At 38.4% G+C, this 22,500-nt stretch overlaps 3 protein-coding genes across 5 annotated transcripts in view; all 3 read left to right on the top strand.

Annotated features, from left to right (window-relative positions):
- The first annotated feature begins 1,886 nt into the window (after nucleotides 1–1,886).
- tesmin (testis expressed metallothionein like protein) lies at nucleotides 1,887–15,861 on the top strand. Its single transcript, XM_060885337.1, has 8 exons — nucleotides 1,887–2,013; nucleotides 3,841–4,248; nucleotides 4,615–4,722; nucleotides 5,125–5,192; nucleotides 9,734–9,793; nucleotides 9,958–10,060; nucleotides 14,819–14,949; nucleotides 15,066–15,861. Exons 2-8 carry the CDS (start codon nucleotides 3,856–3,858, stop codon nucleotides 15,247–15,249), a joined length of 1,047 nt encoding a protein of 348 aa, XP_060741320.1. The 5' UTR covers nucleotides 1,887–2,013; nucleotides 3,841–3,855; the 3' UTR covers nucleotides 15,250–15,861.
- Nucleotides 15,862–15,875: 14 nt separating this feature from the next.
- Nucleotides 15,876–18,350, top strand: LOC132856001 (spexin prohormone 2-like). 3 transcript variants are annotated; one of them, XM_060885339.1, is made up of 6 exons: nucleotides 15,876–15,959; nucleotides 16,049–16,182; nucleotides 16,287–16,364; nucleotides 16,434–16,488; nucleotides 17,027–17,104; nucleotides 18,130–18,325. In XM_060885339.1, exons 2-6 carry the CDS (start codon nucleotides 16,117–16,119, stop codon nucleotides 18,213–18,215), a joined length of 363 nt encoding a protein of 120 aa, XP_060741322.1. In that variant the 5' UTR covers nucleotides 15,876–15,959; nucleotides 16,049–16,116; the 3' UTR covers nucleotides 18,216–18,325. The 3 variants fall into 3 exon arrangements, with proteins under 3 accessions (XP_060741322.1, XP_060741323.1, XP_060741321.1); XM_060885340.1 differs by having other exon boundaries at nucleotides 15,928–16,182; nucleotides 18,141–18,350; XM_060885338.1 differs by lacking the exon at nucleotides 15,876–15,959 and having other exon boundaries at nucleotides 15,984–16,182.
- A 1,946-nt stretch (nucleotides 18,351–20,296) lies between these two features.
- LOC132856254 (cytochrome c oxidase subunit 8B, mitochondrial) overlaps nucleotides 20,297–22,500 on the top strand; it is a 4,170-nt gene continuing 1,966 nt past the window's right edge. Inside the window, exon 1 of the mRNA XM_060885769.1 lies at nucleotides 20,297–20,684. Within this exon, the coding sequence (XP_060741752.1) occupies nucleotides 20,574–20,684 (111 nt within the window). The 5' untranslated portion in view covers nucleotides 20,297–20,573. The remainder of the gene's footprint in view (nucleotides 20,685–22,500) is intronic.

Here is a 22,500-nt window from a genome sequence, read left to right as displayed (position 1 = left end):
GTGTGTATGTATGTGTGTGTATGTGTGTGTGTATGTATGTGTGTGTATTTGTGTGTGTGTATGTATGTGTGTGTATTTGTGTGTGTGTCTGTGTGTGTGTGTATGTGTGTGTGTATGTATGTGTGTGTATTTGTGTGTGTGTCTGTGTGTGTATGTATGTGTGTGTATGTGTGTGTGTGTATGTATGTGTGTGTATTTGTGTGTGTACGTATGTGTGTGTATTTGTGTGTGTGTCTGTGTGTGTGTGTATGTGTGTATATTTGTGTGTGTGTATGTGTGTGTGTGTGTATGTGTGTGTGTGTATTTGTGTGTGTCTGTGTGTGTGTTGGTGTGTGTATATGTGTGTGTATTTGTGTGTGTGTGTCTGTGTGTGTGTGTATGTACACAGAGTTAAAGTGACAGTCCAGAGTTAAAATGTCATAGTGCAAAAAAAGGTTGTGCAGAAAAAAGTGAAGATGTAGGGAGACGTCCAGTACCAGATTCTGGGTGTTTCCTGGTTTAGACTCCAAATGGCCTGCAGGAAGAAGCTTCTCCTCGACCAAGACAGGTCCTGTGTGATGTGAACACCAAAGAGGGAAGAGGGAAAATTCATGGTTTTGTTTTATTTTTTAGCTTTATTTTTAGCTTTTATCTGAACTCTATACTGTTCTATAGAACACAACAGTACAGTTCTACACTGTACTTTATGGAAACTCAGGGTAGCATCTATTAAAAAGTACAAGGAACATTTAAAGGAAATGATTTCCAACTGTTGTATATGTTGTGAACAGTATTTACTTCAGGCACTGACCCTCTTACAACTAAACTCGTAACTTCAACTAACAATTTATTCATTCATTCATTCATCTTCTACCGCTTATCCGAACTACCTCGGGTCACGGGGAGCCTGTGCCTATCTCAGGCGTCATCGGGCATCAAGGCAGGATACACCCTGGACGGAGTGCCAACCCATCACAGGGCACACACACACACTCTCATTCACTCACACAATCACACACTACGGACAATTTTCCAGAGATGCCAATCAACCTACCATGCATGTCTTTGGCCCGGGGGAGGAAACCGGAGTACCCGGAGGAAACCCCCGAGGCACGGGGAGAACATGCAAACTCCACACACACAAGGTGGAGGCGGGAATCGAACCCCGACCCTGGAGGTGTGAGGCGAACGTGCTAACCACTAAGACACCGTGACCCCTACTAACAATTTAACATTAGATTATTGTTTTTATGATTTGGTTCATTGCTGAACTTGAGATGTTTACTGCTTTATTGCTTCTGGAATCTCAAATAAATCTCCGTATTAAAGTTAAACAATATATAAGAAAAAACAATCATGTAAAAATTCATGTAAATATAAATATAACCGTTATAACTAATTGCTGTTTAATTTGCAAAATTATTCTAATGAATCTCATCACAACCAGTACTATAAAATTAGTAATATACATATATATATATGTGTGTGTGTGTGTGTGTGTGTGCATATGAAAATACACACATTTCTGTAATAATCAAAAAATCTATATATAAATATTAAATATAATTATATATAATATTTTCATGGATTAAAGGCATCGATATTTTCTTTATTTTAAAAGCTACAATTCATATAGAGGTGTTTGTGTAACTTTAATAAAGTATTTATTTATTAACACCAGGAGTTACAAATAATGGTCGAGTCCCAAATACCGCTGTACCTCATAAACAAGTGCCCTAGTTAGTGTGCACTATTCCTAACAGCTCCTAGGGTCTGTAGGACGTTTCAATAAGGCGCCATTTTGTATTTATTCGTTACAAAGGCAACAGCACTACGCATGCGCGAGCACGAGTTTCAGCGTCATTACTACGCATGCGCGAGTGTTCACCCTCTGGTAACAACGGGCTACAGAGAAAAAATACAGAGGATCTCTCAGTTTTTTCTTTAATAAACACTTTAAATCTTGTACCAGATTTGAACACGAAGTTCTTTCTAAGACTTCCACTGTCACAGGTTAATATTTCACATATCAGGGTAAGTGTCTGACGAGAATAAGATAAAAACGCACTGTTAGCCACATTAGCTAACAGCTGTGAGGGAAAACGACCGTTTCCGACAAGCCCCGCCCCCTCTTCGCTAGGATTGGCTACGTAATAAAAAGATGCCCACCGATTGGACAATCCAGCGTTCTGTGACAAAACGTTAACAGTTTATAAGCGATTATAATCTAGTTCATAAGTAATATAATGTTAAATTGTTAGTTACATTTTGTTGACTACGTTTTGGTATTTATTTATTTATGGACTTATTAGTTAATTATTAATATTATATTATTCGTATTTACTGTAGTGAAGAAATCTCACCGCTAGATGGCAGACTTGCTGAAGTTTAAAAGGAAGTCAAGTCAATAGTTTTAAAGGTGGGGTGTACGATGTTTGAAAGCCAATGTTGACATATAAAATCACCAAAACAAACACGCCCCTAACCCAAATGGGTCCCACCCCTGTATCGATAGCTCCGCCCACACATACATACGTAACCCAGGCGACTAACGGAAAGAAATGTGTCTTTATCATAGCTGAAGGGAAGAACAATACGATTGTAGATAAACAAACAAGTAAAAATGACACACAAGCATAATCATGTAAAGGACAAAGACATATATTAGTTCTGTGTAACAAAACAAAACCAACGTTACTCACCTATCGAGAAGGAAAAAAGCGCCTCGGCGTCTTAAGTAAAGTTGGTCACATATTCACAGATTGGAGTTTCCCGAGTCAATAACTCCTGAGCTAAACACTGTTACTACACAAAACACGGTTGTAGCTGCGTCTCTACATTACTACGATAGAAAAGAGGTGTTATTTGTGTAGTAACAGCGTTTAGCTCAGGAGTTATTGACTCAGGAAACTCCAATCTGTGAATATGTGACCAACTTCCTGCTCCTTCAGTTCTCTCCAGCGCTGGAAAGCTGATCCTATATTAACACGTCCTACTTCTTACCTTATCGTAAGTCTTTCTTCTCTTTCTTTCTTTGTTTTTATCCTCCATGTCAACGTTAAAACCGCTTTCTGCTAATGTCACACATGCGCACTGAACACTCTCTCCGCCCATATCGACAAGCCCCGCCCCTTTCTGCTCATTGGCTAAACGTTAGTTTTGTATTTGTTTTGTTTGTCGTCCCGACTCAGTTTTCTGAAGCGTTTCTCAAACAACGGAGACCCCACCTTTAAGTTTATTGTTCACAACAAACGAACAAAAATAACAGCCACGTTTCTTTCTTTTCTTCCGTTCCGTTATTGTGTAGATGATCAGAATAAATACTTTTGTTCTTCTAGTTTACAGTCAGATAGAAGAGATTATTAAAAACCAAGAGGTTAATTAACACAACACACAAACACAGCAGATCGTAAACCTTTTATTTCATCTAAAAACTTTTATGTACAAACTTTTATTTCACATGAAACGTCATTACAGCTCTGTGGTTTAGTCTTTTGTTCTGACTTTGTTGGCCTACAGTGATGTTGTTTGTGAATGTGAATCGGTACGTTTTGTTGTTTTATGACATTATTTAGAGGATTGTAAGAGATCAACCACACCAGACTCCCATTAAATGCACTTTCCACCTTCTTCCAGATTAAAGATGCATTTTAATTTCTGAAAACTTTGTGCAGGAAACACACTCTGGAACGCTTACATAATTTTGATGGTGTCTAACGATTAATAAGTCATTATAACATATAATCTATAAGCACATGTAGAGTCATTCCAGAGAAGTTAGTGTGTAAATTCCAGTAGGTATATTAATGTGTACACGTCATAGTGTGACGTCATCTTTTCTTCCTTATGTTCCTTATGCAGGTTTCCACCTTCAGTATGGAAGAAGGGAGCGACTTTCCTGGACTAGAGTACAGCTGTGGAGAAGATCTGAGGAGAATCTCTATGGTTCCTCTCGCTTACACCTACACAAATTTCTCTATCCATATCCCAAACAACTACAGTAATATCAGCCACTTGACTCCACTTCATCACCAAGACAGCTCTGAGGCTGAGCAGACGTGTTCCTCTGTCTGGGACCATGAATTTAACACACATGGATTTTCCTGTCCACTTTGTTGTGACCCGTCCGGCTCACATTTGTCCCACTGTCCTCCCGTGTGTTGTTCTGATGGCCTCCTTCCTCTCACTGATCTGTATCAGTTCCAGAGTCCTATGACTGCATCACACGCCTGGACACCTGGGGGCGCTTTTCAGTATCACACGTCTTCAGTGAGTGAACGTGTTACACACGGGCCTTTACAGTTCAGTTCATAAGACACACTCTACTCACGATAAATACTGCAATTAAAGTTCAGTGTGATGTTAATTAGTTACCATCCAACATTTTTTCTTTGTGATGTAACATGACATGTAAAGGAAAAATCTCACTCAAAAATAAAGCCTACAGCTCACAATCCAGATACTTTTGGAGGTTTAGTTCAGACATTTTAAAAAGAAATTAATTGAACCCAAGTTTATTGTCTTCTATCGTTTGTATGACACCTTAAGAACACAGATTTCACAGATGTACAGATGTATTTCTTGCTCTTATCCTGTGTTCAGGTTTAATCTGCTCTAATCCCTGTGTCTCTTCAGGCAGAACCATGTGACTCTGTTGGCAGTATAACCTCAGCAGAAGATGAGCAGATCTTCTCCACACACGAGTCTAGCAGACACTGTAATCAGATGGATTTAGGCCAAAGTGTACGCTCTTATTTCATACAGTACTCCTGCTTATTTATATGAGCTATAAAAATGTAAATCAGTGCCCCAGTAATTTAGCTCCAGTTAGTGTGTTAATTAGATGTATTGGCTGCTGTGGAACACCAAACCTAATTTTTGTGTCTATCATCAGAGGCAAACATTTGGTCATTTACCACTTTAACCATTGCTTTTTCTTACTTCTGATATGACACAACATCTGTCTAAAAAACTTGTGCATGTGATTTCTATACAAGTATGAGCTGTTTTTCAAGGATTTTTGTTATACCTACAATATAAATAAAGAATAATAACATTCACTAGCAAAAATTTCACCCAGTAGCAAATGTTCAACATGTTAATGTTATAGGGTTAAACAATTTATTCTTATTTTCTCACTAGCAGGTTCAGCCCACATGTTGTCCTATACCTCCTGATATAGAGACAGTTGGACAAAACAAGGACAGCACGCGGTACTATCACACACACACACACATACACACACATACACACATTCACACACATACGCATACACATTCACACACATACACACATTCACACACACATACACACACATTCACACACATACACATACACACACATTCATACACATACACACACATTCACACACACATTCACACACACACAATCACACACATTCACACACACACATGCACACACACACATACTGTAGGGCACTCTACGGAGGTGGACACGAAACAACAGCACTGAGTCAGGAAGTCAGGTAAAAAAACAGGTGGGCTTTCCCCAGGGGATCCACGAGGTCATCCACTCGGGGGAGGGGATTGCTGTCGAGCTCCGAGATCTGGTTGAGCCTCCGAAAATTGTTACAGAGGCGAAGGCTTCCGTCTGGCTTAGGCACTACCACAATGGGGCTGGACCATGGGCTGGCAGACTGCTCTATGTTTCCATCCCTCAGCATCCGTTCTGCCTCCTCCTCTATAGCCTGACGGTGGGCTTCCAGGACTTTGTATGGCCACTGTCGAACCACCATCCAGGGAGGGGTTTTAATCTCATGGTGCACCAGCTGTGTGAGGCCCAGCACGGAGGAGAAGACGTCCGAGAACTGGTCCACTAGCTCTGTGATGTCTTGCAGTTGTGCAAGATCTCCTCCCTTCCTCACCAGGGCATGCACTTGGGGGTCTGTGTTAGAGGTAGCAAACGCAGACACAACAGGAACCGGGGGAATACATTTTTTCAATAGATTGATATGATATGAGTGTGTGTCTGAGTGCTTTTCTGGCTGCTGCAGCTTATAATTTACTGGGCTGATTTGCTCGAGGACTGAGTATGGGCCCTGCCACTTGGCCAGGAATTTGCAGGTGGCATTGGGGACAAGCAGCATCACCTGGTCACCTGGCTGGAATTCACAAGGCTGGGCCGGTCGGACACATACAGACACATACAGACACATACAGACACATACAGACGCATACAAGCACACATACAGACACATACAGACACATACAGACACTTACAGACGCATACAAGCACACATACAGACACATACAGACACATACAGACACATACAGACACATACAGACGCATACAAGCACACATACAGACACATACAGACACATACAGACACATACAGACACATACAGACGCATACAAGCACACATACAGACACATACAGACACATAAAAGCACACATACAGACACATACAGACACATACAGACACTTACAGACGCATACAAGCACACATACAGACACATACAGACACATACAGACACATACAGACACATACAAGCACACATACAGACACATACAGATACATACAAGCACACATACAGACACATACAGACACATACAAATACATACAGACACATACAGACACATACAAGCACACATACAGACACATACAGATACATACAAGCACACATACAGACACATACAGACACATACAGACACATACAGACACATACAAGCACAGATACAGATACATACAAGCACACATACAGACACATACAAATACATACAGACACATACAGACACATACAAGCACACATACAGACACATACAGATACATACAAGCACACATACAGACACATACAGACACATACAAATACATACAGACACATACAAGCACACATACAAACATACAAGCACACATACAAACATACAAGCACACATACAGACACATAGACACATACAAGCACACATACAGACACATACAGACACAGACACATACAAGCACACATACAGACACATACCAGCACACATACAGACACATACATACATACAAGCACACATACAGACACATACAGACACATACAAATACATACATACACACATACAGACACATACAAATACATACAGACACTACAGACACATACATACACATACAAGCACACATACAGACACATACATATATACATACATACAAGCACACATACAAGCACACATACAGACACATACAGACACATACAAGCACACATACAGACGCATACAAGCACACATACAGACACTACAGACACATACAGACACATACAAACACACATACAGACACATACAAACACACATACAGACACATACAAATACATACATACACACATACAGACACATACAGACACATACAAGCACACATACAGACACTACAGACACATACAGACACATACATACACATACAGACACATACATACATACATACAAGCACACATACAAGCACACATACAGACACATGCAAGCACACATACAGACACATACAAGCACACATACAGACACTACAGACACATACAGACACATACAAACACACATACAGACACATACAAACACACATACAGACACATACAAACACACATACAGACACATACAGACACATGCAAGCACACATACAGACACATACAAGCACACATACAGACACTACAGACACATACAGACACATACAAACACACATACAGACACATACAAACACACATACAGACACATACAAACACACATACAGACACATACAGACACATACAAACACACATACAGACACATACAAGCACACATACAGACACATACATACACACATACAAGCACACATACAGACACATACAGACACATACAAACACACATACAGACACATACAGACACATACAGACACATACAGACACATACAAACACACATACAAGCACACATACAAGCACACATGCAGACACATACAGACACATACAGATACATACAAGCACACATACAGACACATACAAACACACATACAGACACATACAAACACACATACAGACACATACAAACACACATACAGACACATACAGACACATACAGATACATACAAGCACACATACAGACACATACAAGCACACATACAGACACATACAGACACATACAAGCACACATACAGACACATACAGACACATACAGACACATACAGACACATACAGACACATACAAGCACACATACAGATACATACAAGCACACATACAGACACATACAAACACACATACAGACACATACAAACACACATACAGACACATACAGACACATACAGACACATACAGATACATACAGACACATACAGATACATACAAGCACACATACAGACACATACAAACACACATACAGACACATACAAACACACATACAGACACATACAAACACACATACAGACACATACAAGCACACATACAGACACATACAGATACATACAAGCACACATACAGACACATACAAGCACACATACAGACACATACAGACACATACAGATACATACAAGCACACATACAGACACATACAGACACACATACAGACACATACAAACACACATACAGACACATACAAACACACATACAGACACATACAAGCACACATACAGACACATACAGATACATACAGATACATACAGACACATACAAGCACACATACAGACACATACAAACACACATACAGACACATACAAACACACATACAGACACATACAAACACACATACAGACACATACAAGCACACATACAGACACATACAGATACATACAGATACATACAGACACATACAAGCACACATACAGACACATACAGACACATACAAGCACACATACAGACACATACAGACACATACAGACACATACAGACACATACAAACACACATACAGACACATACAAGCACACATACAGACACATACAAGCACACATACAGATACATACAAGCACACATACAGACACATACAAACACACATACAGACACATACAAACACACATACAGACACATACAAGCACACATACAGACACATACAGACACATACAAACACACATACAGACACATACAAGCACACATACAGACGCATGCAAGTACACATACAGACACATACAGACACTACAGACACATACAGACACATACAGACACATACAGACACATACAAACACACATACAGACACATACAAACACACATACAGACACATACAAGCACACATACAAGCACACATACAGACACTACAGACACATACAGACACATACAAACACACATACAGACACATACAAGCACACATACAGACACATACAGACACATACAAGCACACATACAGACACATACAGACACATACAGACACATACAAACACACATACAGACACATACAAGCACACATACAAGCACACATACAGACACATACAAGCACACATACAGACACATACAGACACATACAAGCACACATACAGACACATACAGACACATACAGACACATACATACACACATACAGACACATACAGACACATACAGACACATACAGACACATACAGATACATACAAGCACACATACAGACACATACAGACACATACAGACACATACAGACACATACAGACACATACATACACACATACAGACACATACAGACACATACAGACACATACAGACACATACAGATACATACAAGCACACATACAGACACATACAGACACATACAAGCACACATACAGACACATACAAACACACACATACATACACACATCATCTTTAGATGTTATATTAACAATAACTATGTCAAATGCCTATTTAGTTCCTTCTCAGAAAATTCTAAGAAGCCCTGCCACTGCACTAAATCTCAGTGTTTAAAGCTGTAAGTAATTTATTTATTTATTTGTTTTTAAATCCTGATGAACAAATATAGAATGTGTGCAATGTTTAATTTAAAAAGAAAACAAACAAACAAATACTCAAGTTAAGGTCTTCTACTTGTATTACTGTGTGTAAGTTATTGCCTGACCACAAATCTCTCACCAGATACTGTGACTGCTTTGCAAACGGAGAGATCTGCAGTGAATGCAGCTGCATTAACTGCTGCAACAACATGGAGCATGCGACTGAGAGACACAGAGCCATTATGGTCAGGTCTTACAGAGTAACATTACACACTTTCATTACAATGCATCATGATGAAACATTCATATTAACTTCATGAGGTTTATGTATGTATGAGGTTAGTTTTTAGTTAGTAAGTGGTTTGTAGAGTGGCTCCCTGATCTTATGATCTCAGTATGTTTGTAAGTATTCCTCTAACACATTGTAAACGACTGTTTGATATATTCTACCACACCACATTATAAAACTCACTCTGGTTGACTGCAGATATGTGCCTCAACCCCATCTCTGTAGTCACCTCTTACTGTCGCATACGCTCTTGTCACCAGCTCTCGTCTCGACAGTCACCAGCTGCTTTATCCTCTGCCTATGCTTTCTCTCACTCACCATGAGAAACAGGCAGGGGTGGTGGTACAGGTCTACTGTTGTCAAGGAGATGGTGTTTTTTTCGCCTCTCCTCTTGTCTCATTTAACCATCTCCTCTTTTGAATTCCATGCCATTTCAGTCACATCTCCGATCAACCTTGTTATCATTGTTGTCTACCGCCCTCCTGGTCCCCTAAGAGACTTCCTGGAAGAAATGAACACACTGCTTAGTGTTTTCCCTTCCAATAGCTCCCCTCTAACAGTACTTGGTGATTTCAACCTCCCCTCTAACAAGCTTCAATCTTCTTCCCTCCTGTCTCTTCTCGACTCATTCACCCTGACACTCAACAGCTACATCCTCACACACAAAGGAAGTAATGTCCTGGATCGGGTTTTCACTTGTCCTTCCACAGCTACAGACACGACTGCTACCCCACTACACGTCTCCGATCATCACCTGGTTTCCTTCACCATCACTCTCCTTATCCTACATAAAACTAACTCTCACCCCCTCTCTCTTTCCCGCTGCAACCTCCACTCTGTCTCCCCTTCTTCTGGCACTATTTCCTCTCTTCCTGATCCTGAGTCCTTTTCCTTCTGCAGGACCTTCACTTCTGCCCTGACTGCACCTTCATCTCACAGTCTGGATTCCCTACTCCTTGGTTGTCACATTTCTCAACTGTAGCAGCAGAAGAGCTTTTACAAATCATCTGTTCTTGCAATCCTACCACCTACCCATTGGATCCACTCCCTTCCACTATACTTCTCTCTTTTCTTTCAAAAATTCTTGAACGCATTGTCTATAATCATCTGTCTGTCTATCTCTCACAGAACAACCTCCAAGATCCCAACCAGTCTGGCTTTAAAGCAGCTCATTCCACAGAGACAGCCCTTTTGAGAAACTACATGCTGCTAGATCAGTCAAACTGTCATCCGTCCTTATCCTCCTTGACCTTTCAGCAGCGTTTGATACGGTCAACCACAAGACTCTCTTGTCCACCCTCAGGAGTCTTGGGATTTGCGGCTCGGCTTGGGAATGGTTTGGTTCCTACCTGAAAGGACGCTCATATCAGGTAACATGGAGGGGAGAGACATCTGCTCCACACAGACTCTCCACTGGTGTCCCACAGGGCTCAGTACTTGGTCCTCTTCTTTCCTCCCTGTATACTCACTCTCTTGGTGAGGTTATTTCTCCACACAGGTTCTCTTACCACTGCTATGCTGATGATACACAACTTATCTTCTCTTTCCCACCCTCAGATACCACAGCTTCTGATTGGATCTCAGCACGTCTGGCAGAAATATCATCATGGATGACTGCTCATCAGTTAAAGCTCAATCCTAGCAAAACTGAACTACTGATCATCAGTTGATTCATCCCCAGGTCATGACCTTGTTATATCCCTACATAACGATCTGATCTCCCCTTCAGCCACAGCTCACAACCTTGGGGTAACCATGGACAATCAACTGTCCTTTTCCTCTCATGTTGCTAATGTGACTCGCTCATGTCGGTTTCTTCTCTACAACATTAGAAGGATTCGGCCATTTTTGTCCACACAGGCTGCTCAGGTACTTGTTCAGTCTCTTGTCATTTCTAGACTGGATTACTGTAACACACTTCTGGCAGGTCTACATGTGAACGCAATCCGTCCTCTGCTAATGATCCAAAATGCAGCTGCACGGCTTGTTTTCAACCTGCCAAAGTTCTCCACACCACCACACTGCTGCGATCCCTCCACTGGCTTCCGGTAGCTGAACACATCAGATTCAAAACACTGATGCTGGCCTACAAAGCCAAAACCAGACCATCTCCCTCTTACCTCAAAGCCCTCATCACTCCTCACACTGCACCTCACACCCTCAGATCTACAGCACTGCTCCACTGGTCCCACCATCTCTCAGGGTAAGAGGTAAGTTTACTACAAGACTCTTCTCTGTTCTGCACCGAGGCGGTGGAATGAACTTCCCCTAGAGGTCCAAACAGCTGAGTCACTGGATGTCTTCATACACAGAGTGAAGACCTACTTATTCAGGAAACACTTCAACTAGCACTTTCTTACCTGTTTGTTGTTTGTATGTGTGTTTTTAATAAATAAATAAATAAATAAATATTTTTATATATATATATATATATAACGATAAAAGTTTATACATCCAATGAGAGAGACTTGAGCACTTTTGTAGGTCGCTCTCGATAAGGCCGTCTGCTTATTGCTGTAAATGTAAATATTCAGCAACGAAAGGACAGTACGCTGTTTACACCGATCCAAAACAGAATATTGTTTTACATTTTATTTATTATGTTGTACTCTGATAGTTATGTAGTTAAATCCAGCAACCAGGCTGCAGGTAATTTACATAATCTTAATGAGGAGGCCAGAAATTTGCTTTAATCAGGTGTGTGGAAAAAATCTCAATATGCACAAATATGGATATCATTTTGAGCTTGTCACTAACCCTGAGTTCAGCCCACAGTGAAGCAGCAAGTCACACTGCATGTGATAAATGAACACCACCTACTGTTGAGATAGAAGCTTCTCTGATTATATATAGATGCGTTAATTTTCTCATGGAAAAGACATAAAACCAGTAAATCACATAGCATGTGTTGATTTACCACAAATGTGAAAGACTACATCAGGTTATCTTGGATTATTTTTCTTTCCTAGATATGTTTAGACAGAAACCCAGATGCATTTCATTCTAAAATCAACAGCAGCATAGAGGGGGTTATGAAAAGAAGTCACACACGAGGCTGTAACTGCAAAAGCTCAGGCTGCTTGAAGAACTACTGCGAGTGTTACAAGGTGAAGTGACACGAGGTCACACAAAAAAACATGGAGAGGCGTCTCCCTGATCTTCATCACAGGGACACATTTAGACACGTAGCAGGATATTTCTGATCAGAGAAAACTCCTGCTGGTTTCCATGGAGATTACCAACATGTGCTTGTGTTGTTGTTCTGTTCTTGTGTCTTCTTCCTCACTTATTGGTTTGTTTGCCCTCAGTGTGTGCACCTGATTTCAGTTGTGTTCTTTAACCCCACGATCAGTGTGAGTATTTACACCTCGTTAGCGTTTCCGTGTTTCCTCTGATCCTTTAAACAGTTTATGGATCACTGTGTTTATCTCCTGAAATGAACTCGGGTAGCAGATCTTGGTTATAGAATAATAATAGAATAATATTATTAAAGTTAAAAAACAAAATGTAAATGTAAAGAATAAAAGATACACTCAATTATGATCAATTTAATTATGTAAAATAAAATTTTCAACCATTAATAACCATTAAAATATTTGTACAAGTAATTAAATAAGAAAAATAAAGAACTAATAATAATGACCTGGCAGTTATAGGCATGAGACATTAAAGTTGAACACAGAAATCAAAACTTTTCCAAACTATCGTACATTCCTTTTAGAGTTGTTGTCCTTTTAGTAGCTGTAACGTAACCAAACACATTTTTCAAAGATGTATTCTGTGAATTGTATGAAAGGTGGTGAGAGCAGGGGAACTTGATGTGCCTGGGGGTTACTTATCTCACCTCAATAGTTAGGCAGCTGCAAACCTACAGTAATTAACCAGCAGTAATTAACATACAGTAATTAACCTACAGTAATTAACCAGCAGTAATTAACCAGCCGTTATTAACCAGCAGTAATTAACCAGCAGTAATTAATATACAGTAATTTACTTACAGTAATTAACCAGCAGTTGTTAACCAGCGGTAATTAACCTACAGTAATTAACCAGCAGTAATTAATATACAGTAATTTACTTACAGTAATTAACCAGCAGTTGTTAACCAGCAGTAATTAACCTACAGTAATTAACCAGCAGTTATTAACCAGCCATTATTAACATACAGTAATTAACCAGTAGTAATTAACTTTCAGTAATTAACCAGCAGTTATTAACCTACAGTAATTAACCAGCAGTTGTTAACTAGCAGTAATTAACCAGCAGTAATTAACCTACAGTAATTTACTTACAGTAATTAACCAGCAGTAATTAACCAGCAGTAGTTAACCAGCTCCTTGGTGTCAGTGAGTAAGTGGCTGTGTGTGAGTGGTGAAACAGAGATTTCCTGTTCAGAGCTGGTTCCTGGTCTCATGTTGTATCTTTGCTCATTTTCATGTTGAAATGAAAACATATAATAAAATCTAAAAAAAAGTCATTATATTAAATGGATTTGCATTTATTTATAAATTTTTGCTGTTGATGTTGCTTAATTTTACTCATTAAATCTTACAATCATAAAGATTTTTAAATGGCTCAAACACTCAAAAACAAGTGAGTATTTAAACTCTTAAATATTTTAGTCACAATTTTTTGAGTACTAATAAAAATAATATTTGGGCAAACTGAATATAAACTACATACTACATGTTATAATGACTTTTGTGTTTTACAGGCTCAGATCATGTGCTCTTCTATGTGTAAATGTGTGAGCTGCAATAACTACAGCAGGAGTGAGGTGGAGAAGCAGAGCACAGTGGAGATGTCTACACACACCCACCACAACACAACACAATGCACAGCTAAGTGAGGCGAGAGAGCGACTGTGTTTAAGACAGTGTCTTCATCTGGATTTAAACTTATTTCTGAAACTTATCTCTTATTTGTGTGTGTGTGTGTGTGTGTGTGTGTGTGTGGAGCAGTTTGTCATGTCTTACAGATACTGTAGTCAAAGCCACATGTGGTTGTCTGCTGGCTCAGGCTGAGGAGGTGGAGAAGGATGGACTCTCTCGAGTTCAGGCTGAGCGAGTGACCCTGGAGGAGTTTGGATACTGTCTAACACAGATAGTACACTTCATGTTCAAACACACACAGTTAGAGCTGTGATACACACACAGAATTATAGCCGTGATACACACACACAGAGTTAGAGCTGTGATACACACACAGAATTATAGCCGTGATACACACACACAGAGTTAGAGCTGTGATACACACACACGCTGTTTGAGCTGTGATACACACACACAGAGTTACAGTATAGCTGTGATATACACACACAAAGTTAGAGCTGTGATACACACATTCAGACTTAGAGCTGTGATACACACACACGCAGAGTTCAAGCTGTGATACACACACACATGTTAGATTTTTATCCCATTTCTTTAGGTATTTGTGTTAAACACCTGATTTTGTATATTTCAGTTTAAACTTGTAAGAAACAGTTCTGTTAAAATGACTGATATATAAATATATATACATTTGTTCTGGTGTTTAAGTTGATAGTGTTCAGTGTTTGAATGTTATTTTCATTGTTGTTTGTTTGCTGTTGTATTTAATTGATCCAGCTATTTAATTATATTGTGTATTAGATTTATTTTCTTGGTCTGAAACCTTGTTGATTATAAACAGTGCAGTAAAATTGATCTGTTGGCCTTTTTTTATTTGACATTGTATGTAGTTTAACATCTGAGGGAAGCTTGTTAGTGATTATTATCTTTGTAATTAATGAAACATCTTATAATTTATTTTAAATAAATATCACTTGTTTTTTTCTGCAGCTTGTAAAGTGTTGTGATTTTTTGGAGACTAAGGTAAAGGGTGAACCTCTGTGTATCGATTGGTGTGTTCTTGACGTCAGACGTGTGTGTGAGGGTTAATACAGACGTTTTTGCCGTGATAGGAGCTGTTTGGAGCTGCAGTTGTTTCTCACAGTGGGATTTTATTGAACCGGGAGTCCTGGTGTTCGTGATGGAGATAAAAACAGACGCCGCAGCCGGACACATCACACATCACACACTTCAGAGGAACAGCATGGTCAATACTCCTCTTACACTTTAAACTCTAGTTAAACTTCTGTTCACTGATTATTTGAACATAATAAAGAATGTTCACTGTATTTTCTGCTATTTTCTGCTTAGATGCCACGCATGCAGACTTTATGGACGTGCTCGGTGCTGATTGTAATTTTGTTCACAGAGTCGCATTGCATTCAGAAGGTAAGGCTTTAAATGTCCATCATTAAAGTGAGGATTATTCTGTCGTAACGTGTCCTCTTGTTTCTCCAGACGACTCTGACTAAAAACTGGGGACCGCAGTCGATGCTGTACCTGAAGGGGAAATGTGAGTGTTCGTTCTTTTACGTAATTAACACAATCAATACTAATAAACACTACCACCAGCACTGTTTATTCCCTGTGCTTCCAAACCACTAGTCAACTGCTGATCCACTAGAAATAATATGAACATGCACTTTTCTGAAGGTGTTTCACTCGGAGTAAAGAATCCATCCTTTATTTTTTACGTTTTTGTCCTTAAATGAGCTTAATTATTATAAACATGAGAAAAAAGATTCTTTTCTTCTCTTGTGCTGCGGTTTCAGGCTGCTGTAACTAATGATTACAGTGTTTATCCTCTAGTTTACTGTTTTCTGCAGTAAATTACTGTCTCCTGCATTTATAAGTGACTTAAAGTCATCGTTTAATTCAGCGTCCCTTTAATCAACAAGCCGAATTTGATCAGATTCATTATTATTGATTTACAGTACAGTAAATATTCATAAATGACCATAAAGAATCCACAGAACTCATAATGTCCATTCACTCAACCATCCTCTTTTACTCCGGTGTGTTTAAATTAAACGGCTCACTGATTTCTTCAGATGGGAGGAGATACGTTCCAGACAGCGGTGTGGATTTTTATAAATCAGCTCTGAAAAGCTGGTACGCAGTTATTAGAGGTATGAAACATCCAGCACATCATCAACATCATAATGTTTTCCTTTTATTTTCTTTACATACTAGTATATAAACAGTATATACAAAAGTATTTTATACAATACAATACAAAACAGTAAGAGTAAATAAACTAAAGTTCAGCATCAGGTGAAATTCACCTGCACTGATGTTTATTTGATTTATGAATAAAAAGATTTATATCTGAAAATTTCACTTTCACTTCTGAATTCTGTCAGTTACATTTTTATGAGTCGTCACCGTCATCATTCACTAAATGATGATCAATTATTAGTTTTTGTATACATTATCAATATATAAACAGGTCTGTAACGAATTCCCTTTATTATTCAGAACCTCGGATTCTTTTGTAAATAAGTCTCGAAAAAGTCCATATTTTTATTATTATCGTTATTATTATTATTATTGTTGTTATTATTATTGTTATTATTATCGTTGTTGTTGTTATTATTATTGTTGTTGTTATTATTGTTATTATTATCTTTGTTATTATTATTATTGTTGTTATTATTGTTATTATTATTGTTGTTATTATTATCGCTGTTATTATTATTATTATTGTTTTTGTTGTTATTATCGCTGTAATTATTATTATCAGGTTATTATTATTATTGTTATTATTATTGTTGTTATTATTATCGCTGTTATTATTATTATCAGGTTATTATTATTATCGTTGTTATTATTATTATTATTGTTATTGTTGTTATTATTATTATCACTGTTATTATTATCAGGGTATTATTATTGTTGTTATTATTATTGTTGTTATTATTATTATCGCTGTTATTATTATTATTGTTGTTATTATTATTATCAGGTTATTATTATTATTGTTGTTATTATTATTGTTGTTATTATGATGATTGTTAATATTATTTTATTTTTTATTGTATTGTTTAGTCATTTTTGGTCTGAATTCAATTCTGATAAAAATTTTAACAATGTAGAATATTATCCAGTGAAAGTTTTTGACTTATTTCCAAGTACCTTTTTTGCTGTCATTTAGATTTTGAAAAGATGAAGTCAGTGCAAACTGGAAGATCGACTCGTCTTTTCACGGCCGAGAATCTGCTGATCCGTTACACAGAGTAGGCTCGATTTATGCAGCTGAATATATTCAGAAATTGTAAAAATGTTTCAGAACTTTGAGCCTTTAACTTTTTTTACATGTCTTTTTGATTCATTAAATGTGCAATTAGGTGTAATGAGTTGCTGATGTAATGTTAGATGATGATGATGATGATGATGAGGATGATGTGTTTTCTACACCTCTTGATCTCCTCATGCTGTGTGTTTCTGTAATGTAAATATAAAGTTAAATTACATAAAGTCTGTCTCTTTCACTTCTCGAATGAGAGTTTCATTAATAAATCAGACTGAGACATTTTGGTCATAAAACAACAAACAATAAAAACATCACGATTTAAACATAAAGGTAGAATTAAGAGTCATTCACTTGCTCCAAAGTTCCTGGAGCTCAGATTTATAACGATGAGCTGTTTTATTTCACACGAAGGTTATTAAAGGCTGTAAATGTTAACAGATTTGTCTTTAACAGAAGTGTCTGAGATTTATTTAGCCACCAGATATTAAATCTTCATTCAGCTTTAAATTCATTTACCATTTTATTCAAAAAATATTCCACCTCCATATAAAACATGGAGCAACAACTTCTCAGCTGATGACATTATTAATTAATAAATGATTATGTTAATTGTATTAATTATATATTACTAACCATTTATATATAAATTAATGATTACTCAATTTACAAAAATTTCAGCATGAACTTGTGGTTACATCAAACTGCCAGACGGTGGCGCCAGACGTGACACCTGGAGTGTAACTGAGACACTCCTCTTTTAGATCAACCCTGCTCCTGATCCTGTAACTCTCCTGTAGTTACGGCTGAAGACTGACGTGAGTACAGTCAGAATTAAAGCTTCAGATTCCCTGACAGACAGTTTGGACATTTTGGGTCTCATGAAAGTTGTTTTTGTTCTGAAGATGTACACAAACATTTACTCAAAACAGTTTAATATGTAAAATCCTTATTTTAGATACGGTCACGATATCCCTAACAGCACAAACACACAAGCTAAACCCTCACTGCCTTTATTTCAGAGCACCAGGGCCGAGGCGTGTGTGAGATCAGACCAGTCAGATTTCACACTGCAAGTGAGACACCTGCTGTGTGTTGAGTATGTGATGGAGTTGCTGGACATCTCATTTAGACTCTGTGTGTGTGTGTGTGTGTGTGTGAGTGTGTGAGTGTGTGTGTGTGTGTGAGAGTGTGTGTGAGTATGAGTGTGTATGAGTGAGTGTGTGGGTGTGTGTGTGTGTGTGAGTGTGAGTATGAGTGTAAGTGTGTGTGAGTGTGAGTGTAAGTGTGTGTTAGTGTGAGTGTAAGTGTGTTAGTGTGTGTGTGTGAGAGAGTGTGAGTATGAGTGTAAGTGAAAGTGTGTGTTAGTGTGTGTGTTTGTGAGTGTAAGTGTATGAGTGTAGGTGTGTGTGAGTGTGAGTGTGAGTGTGTGTGAGTGTGAGTGTGTATGAGTGTGAGTGAGAGTGAGAGAGAGTGCGAGTGTGTGTATGTGTGAGTGTGTGTGTGTGTGTGTGTGTGAGTGTGTGTAGCATGATGTGGATTTGTTCCTGGAATCCAGACCTGGTGTGTATGATAAACCAGTACAGCGATTATTATTATTATTAACTCTGACTGTTCAGTTGTTCAGAGTACTGAATTAACACCTACAGCGTTGAATTAATTTATAGCACTGACTTTTTACCTGACAACGTTTAATTAGCTCAAAGTACTGAATAAAGTAGTTTTATTATTATAGAATAATATTTGTGTTATAGTACATTATAATACTGAATTCTGTAATATTCAGTCATAACATTATAACCATAACATTCTAAAGATACGTTACGACATCATATTATCATGCTTTTCTTTATTTCAGGCTTTTATTTACATTTTTCTGGTGCAAAACTGGCTCCACCCCCAACCTGTAAGAGGCCCCACCCCCTTTCCATAAAAAGTAACTCAGGCTTTGCAGTAAATTTGAATAGAGGAAAAGAGGGATGTCTTCTGATTGGTTTTTATTTCAGTTTAATTCCAGTCTCAACTTTAGAAACCTCTCCTTTATCACCGTGTTGGATTCAGCTGTTGAGTCTCGACACAGTGACCTAAGTTGACTCCATTCTTCCACAGATAAACACTACACCAGCAGATTAAACACCGTGGGCTTTAGTGCAGTGCTGCTGTGTGTTTATCAGTCCAGGACGTGAGCCCTAGCGTTCAGGGCGGATCTGAACGCTCAAATAATAAATAGCACTTGGCAGGTGGACAACAGAGTCACAGGATCAGAGTCCAACAGTGTTAAGCTGAACACTGCAGCAAAAGCAACAGCAGCTACACTTTCTTCACCACTCGGATCTGCAGAAGGAATCATGCAGGCTTTAAGAGGCTCCTCTGGTTTATTCAGAGCTACTCTGAGACAGCACTTAACACAGAGAGCCAACATTTCAGCAAAACCGGCTAAACATGTCGTGAGCACAGGGGTGAGTACAGCAACTCAACACACACCAACATCATAAAAACTATCAAAACATACTGTGTTACGTATCATCATGTATCTATAGTCAGTTTAGTGTTAATGTGAGAAGGTAATGAGATTAACACCACCACCATTGGGGGTGAGACAGCTCTCACGTACCACTGCTGTGATCAGATGGCAGACATCTCAAATTAGACATGACATACTGTGTCACTTGTAGGTTTATGAAACCTTTAGAAATATCTCAAAAACATTTTCACATGAGTCCCAACAGCAGACAAAGTGAACACAAACAGATCAGACAAATATATTATACTCACTCATTTTTTTATTCAGGAGAATGTTCCGATATTATATATCTGTACGCATGTGAACCTCTAGGGTTAGTATTTAATTTCAAGGTCAAATTCGAGTCCATCTGATTTCAGTCAATGAGACGACAATCAGGTCACCATGAGGGTCCTGTTTTATATAAAGAACAGAGATATATTAAAGTCTGATGTTCATGATGTGAGATTGTGGAAGGGGATCGTTGTGAAAACTGGAGATTTCTGAGGACTTTAGAAAAAGAGTATTTGCTGCATCTGGACCAGGAGCTTGCCATCACTGATGAATCTGAGGAACGCAATCGAGTTCTTCTACACTGTTGTACAGAACTGATCAAAAGTTACTGGACACTTCTTATTACTGCACAAGGAGTCACAACAGATACTGAAATAAAGGTTCACACATCTGTAATGTTGGATCATTTTAATACTATATAGACTTTATATATCGAGTATAATATTTTTGGCTCATTTATTTGTTTGTGTTCACTTTATTTACTTTTAGGACTTTTTTTTAATTTCTAAATGGTTCACAATCTTTCAAGTGACGCTGTACATACAGATAAATATCTACATCTCCATGTATATCTCAGGTTCACACTGAACTAAAGTAATATATTAATCTGGTGTCCTTGTGTTCTCTGTGTCTGTACTCATTACCCTGCTGGAGCTTCTCAGTGTTTGAAAACAGGCCAAATGTTTGACCTTGTGGCCAAAAACAGCCAGAGAGAATCTACTGAACAATAGAACGTGGGTGTGGAACATTTCACACCATAATGAGCTTGAAATAAAAATACTATTCTGATAAAAACTTTATACCTCATAAACATTATAGCATGTCTGCTGTCTGGAACTGTTCGTGTTTATCAAATCTCCGTAAGTCAGAACTCTTCATGTGAGGAAATGTCTGTTTATTTTAATTCTTATTGTAATTGTAAGTTAAGTGTGAACTGTGGGTCCTACAAAATAAGTCCTCTGATTCCTGGTTTTCTCCCAAACAAAACCACCTCATGAGCCATTAAGCTCCGCCCACTTACCTTTTCTGCTAATTTGCATAATATGTAATATATAAAACCTGTTTTTGAGAACTAACTCTAGGATTGTTCACAAATTTGCATCAATGTGTCAAACTCACAAACATGACCTTTACGGTGCCTTGCAAAAGTATTCATACCCACTGAACCTTTCACATTTTGACGTTACAACCACAAACAAAAATGTATTTTATTAGGATTTTATGTGACAGACCAAGACAAATTTGTCTCCACTGAGTCAGTACTTTGTAGAACCAGCTTTCTCTACAGTTACAGCTGCAGGACTTTTGGGGTTTGTCTCTAACAGCTTCTTTACACATCTATAGAGTGAAATTTTTGCCCATTCTTTTTTGCAAAATAGCTCAAGCTCAGTCAGACTGGATGGAGATCGTCTGTGAACAGCGATTTGTCTCGCCACAGATTCTCAACTGGATTTAGGTCTGGACTTTGACTGGGCCGC

The sequence above is a fragment of the Tachysurus vachellii genome, chromosome 13, assembly GCF_030014155.1.
Source record: "Tachysurus vachellii isolate PV-2020 chromosome 13, HZAU_Pvac_v1, whole genome shotgun sequence".
Taxonomy (NCBI): Eukaryota; Metazoa; Chordata; class Actinopteri; order Siluriformes; family Bagridae; genus Tachysurus; species Tachysurus vachellii.
Note: the sequence above shows the minus strand (reverse complement) of the source record. Positions and strands in the feature narration are given on the sequence as shown.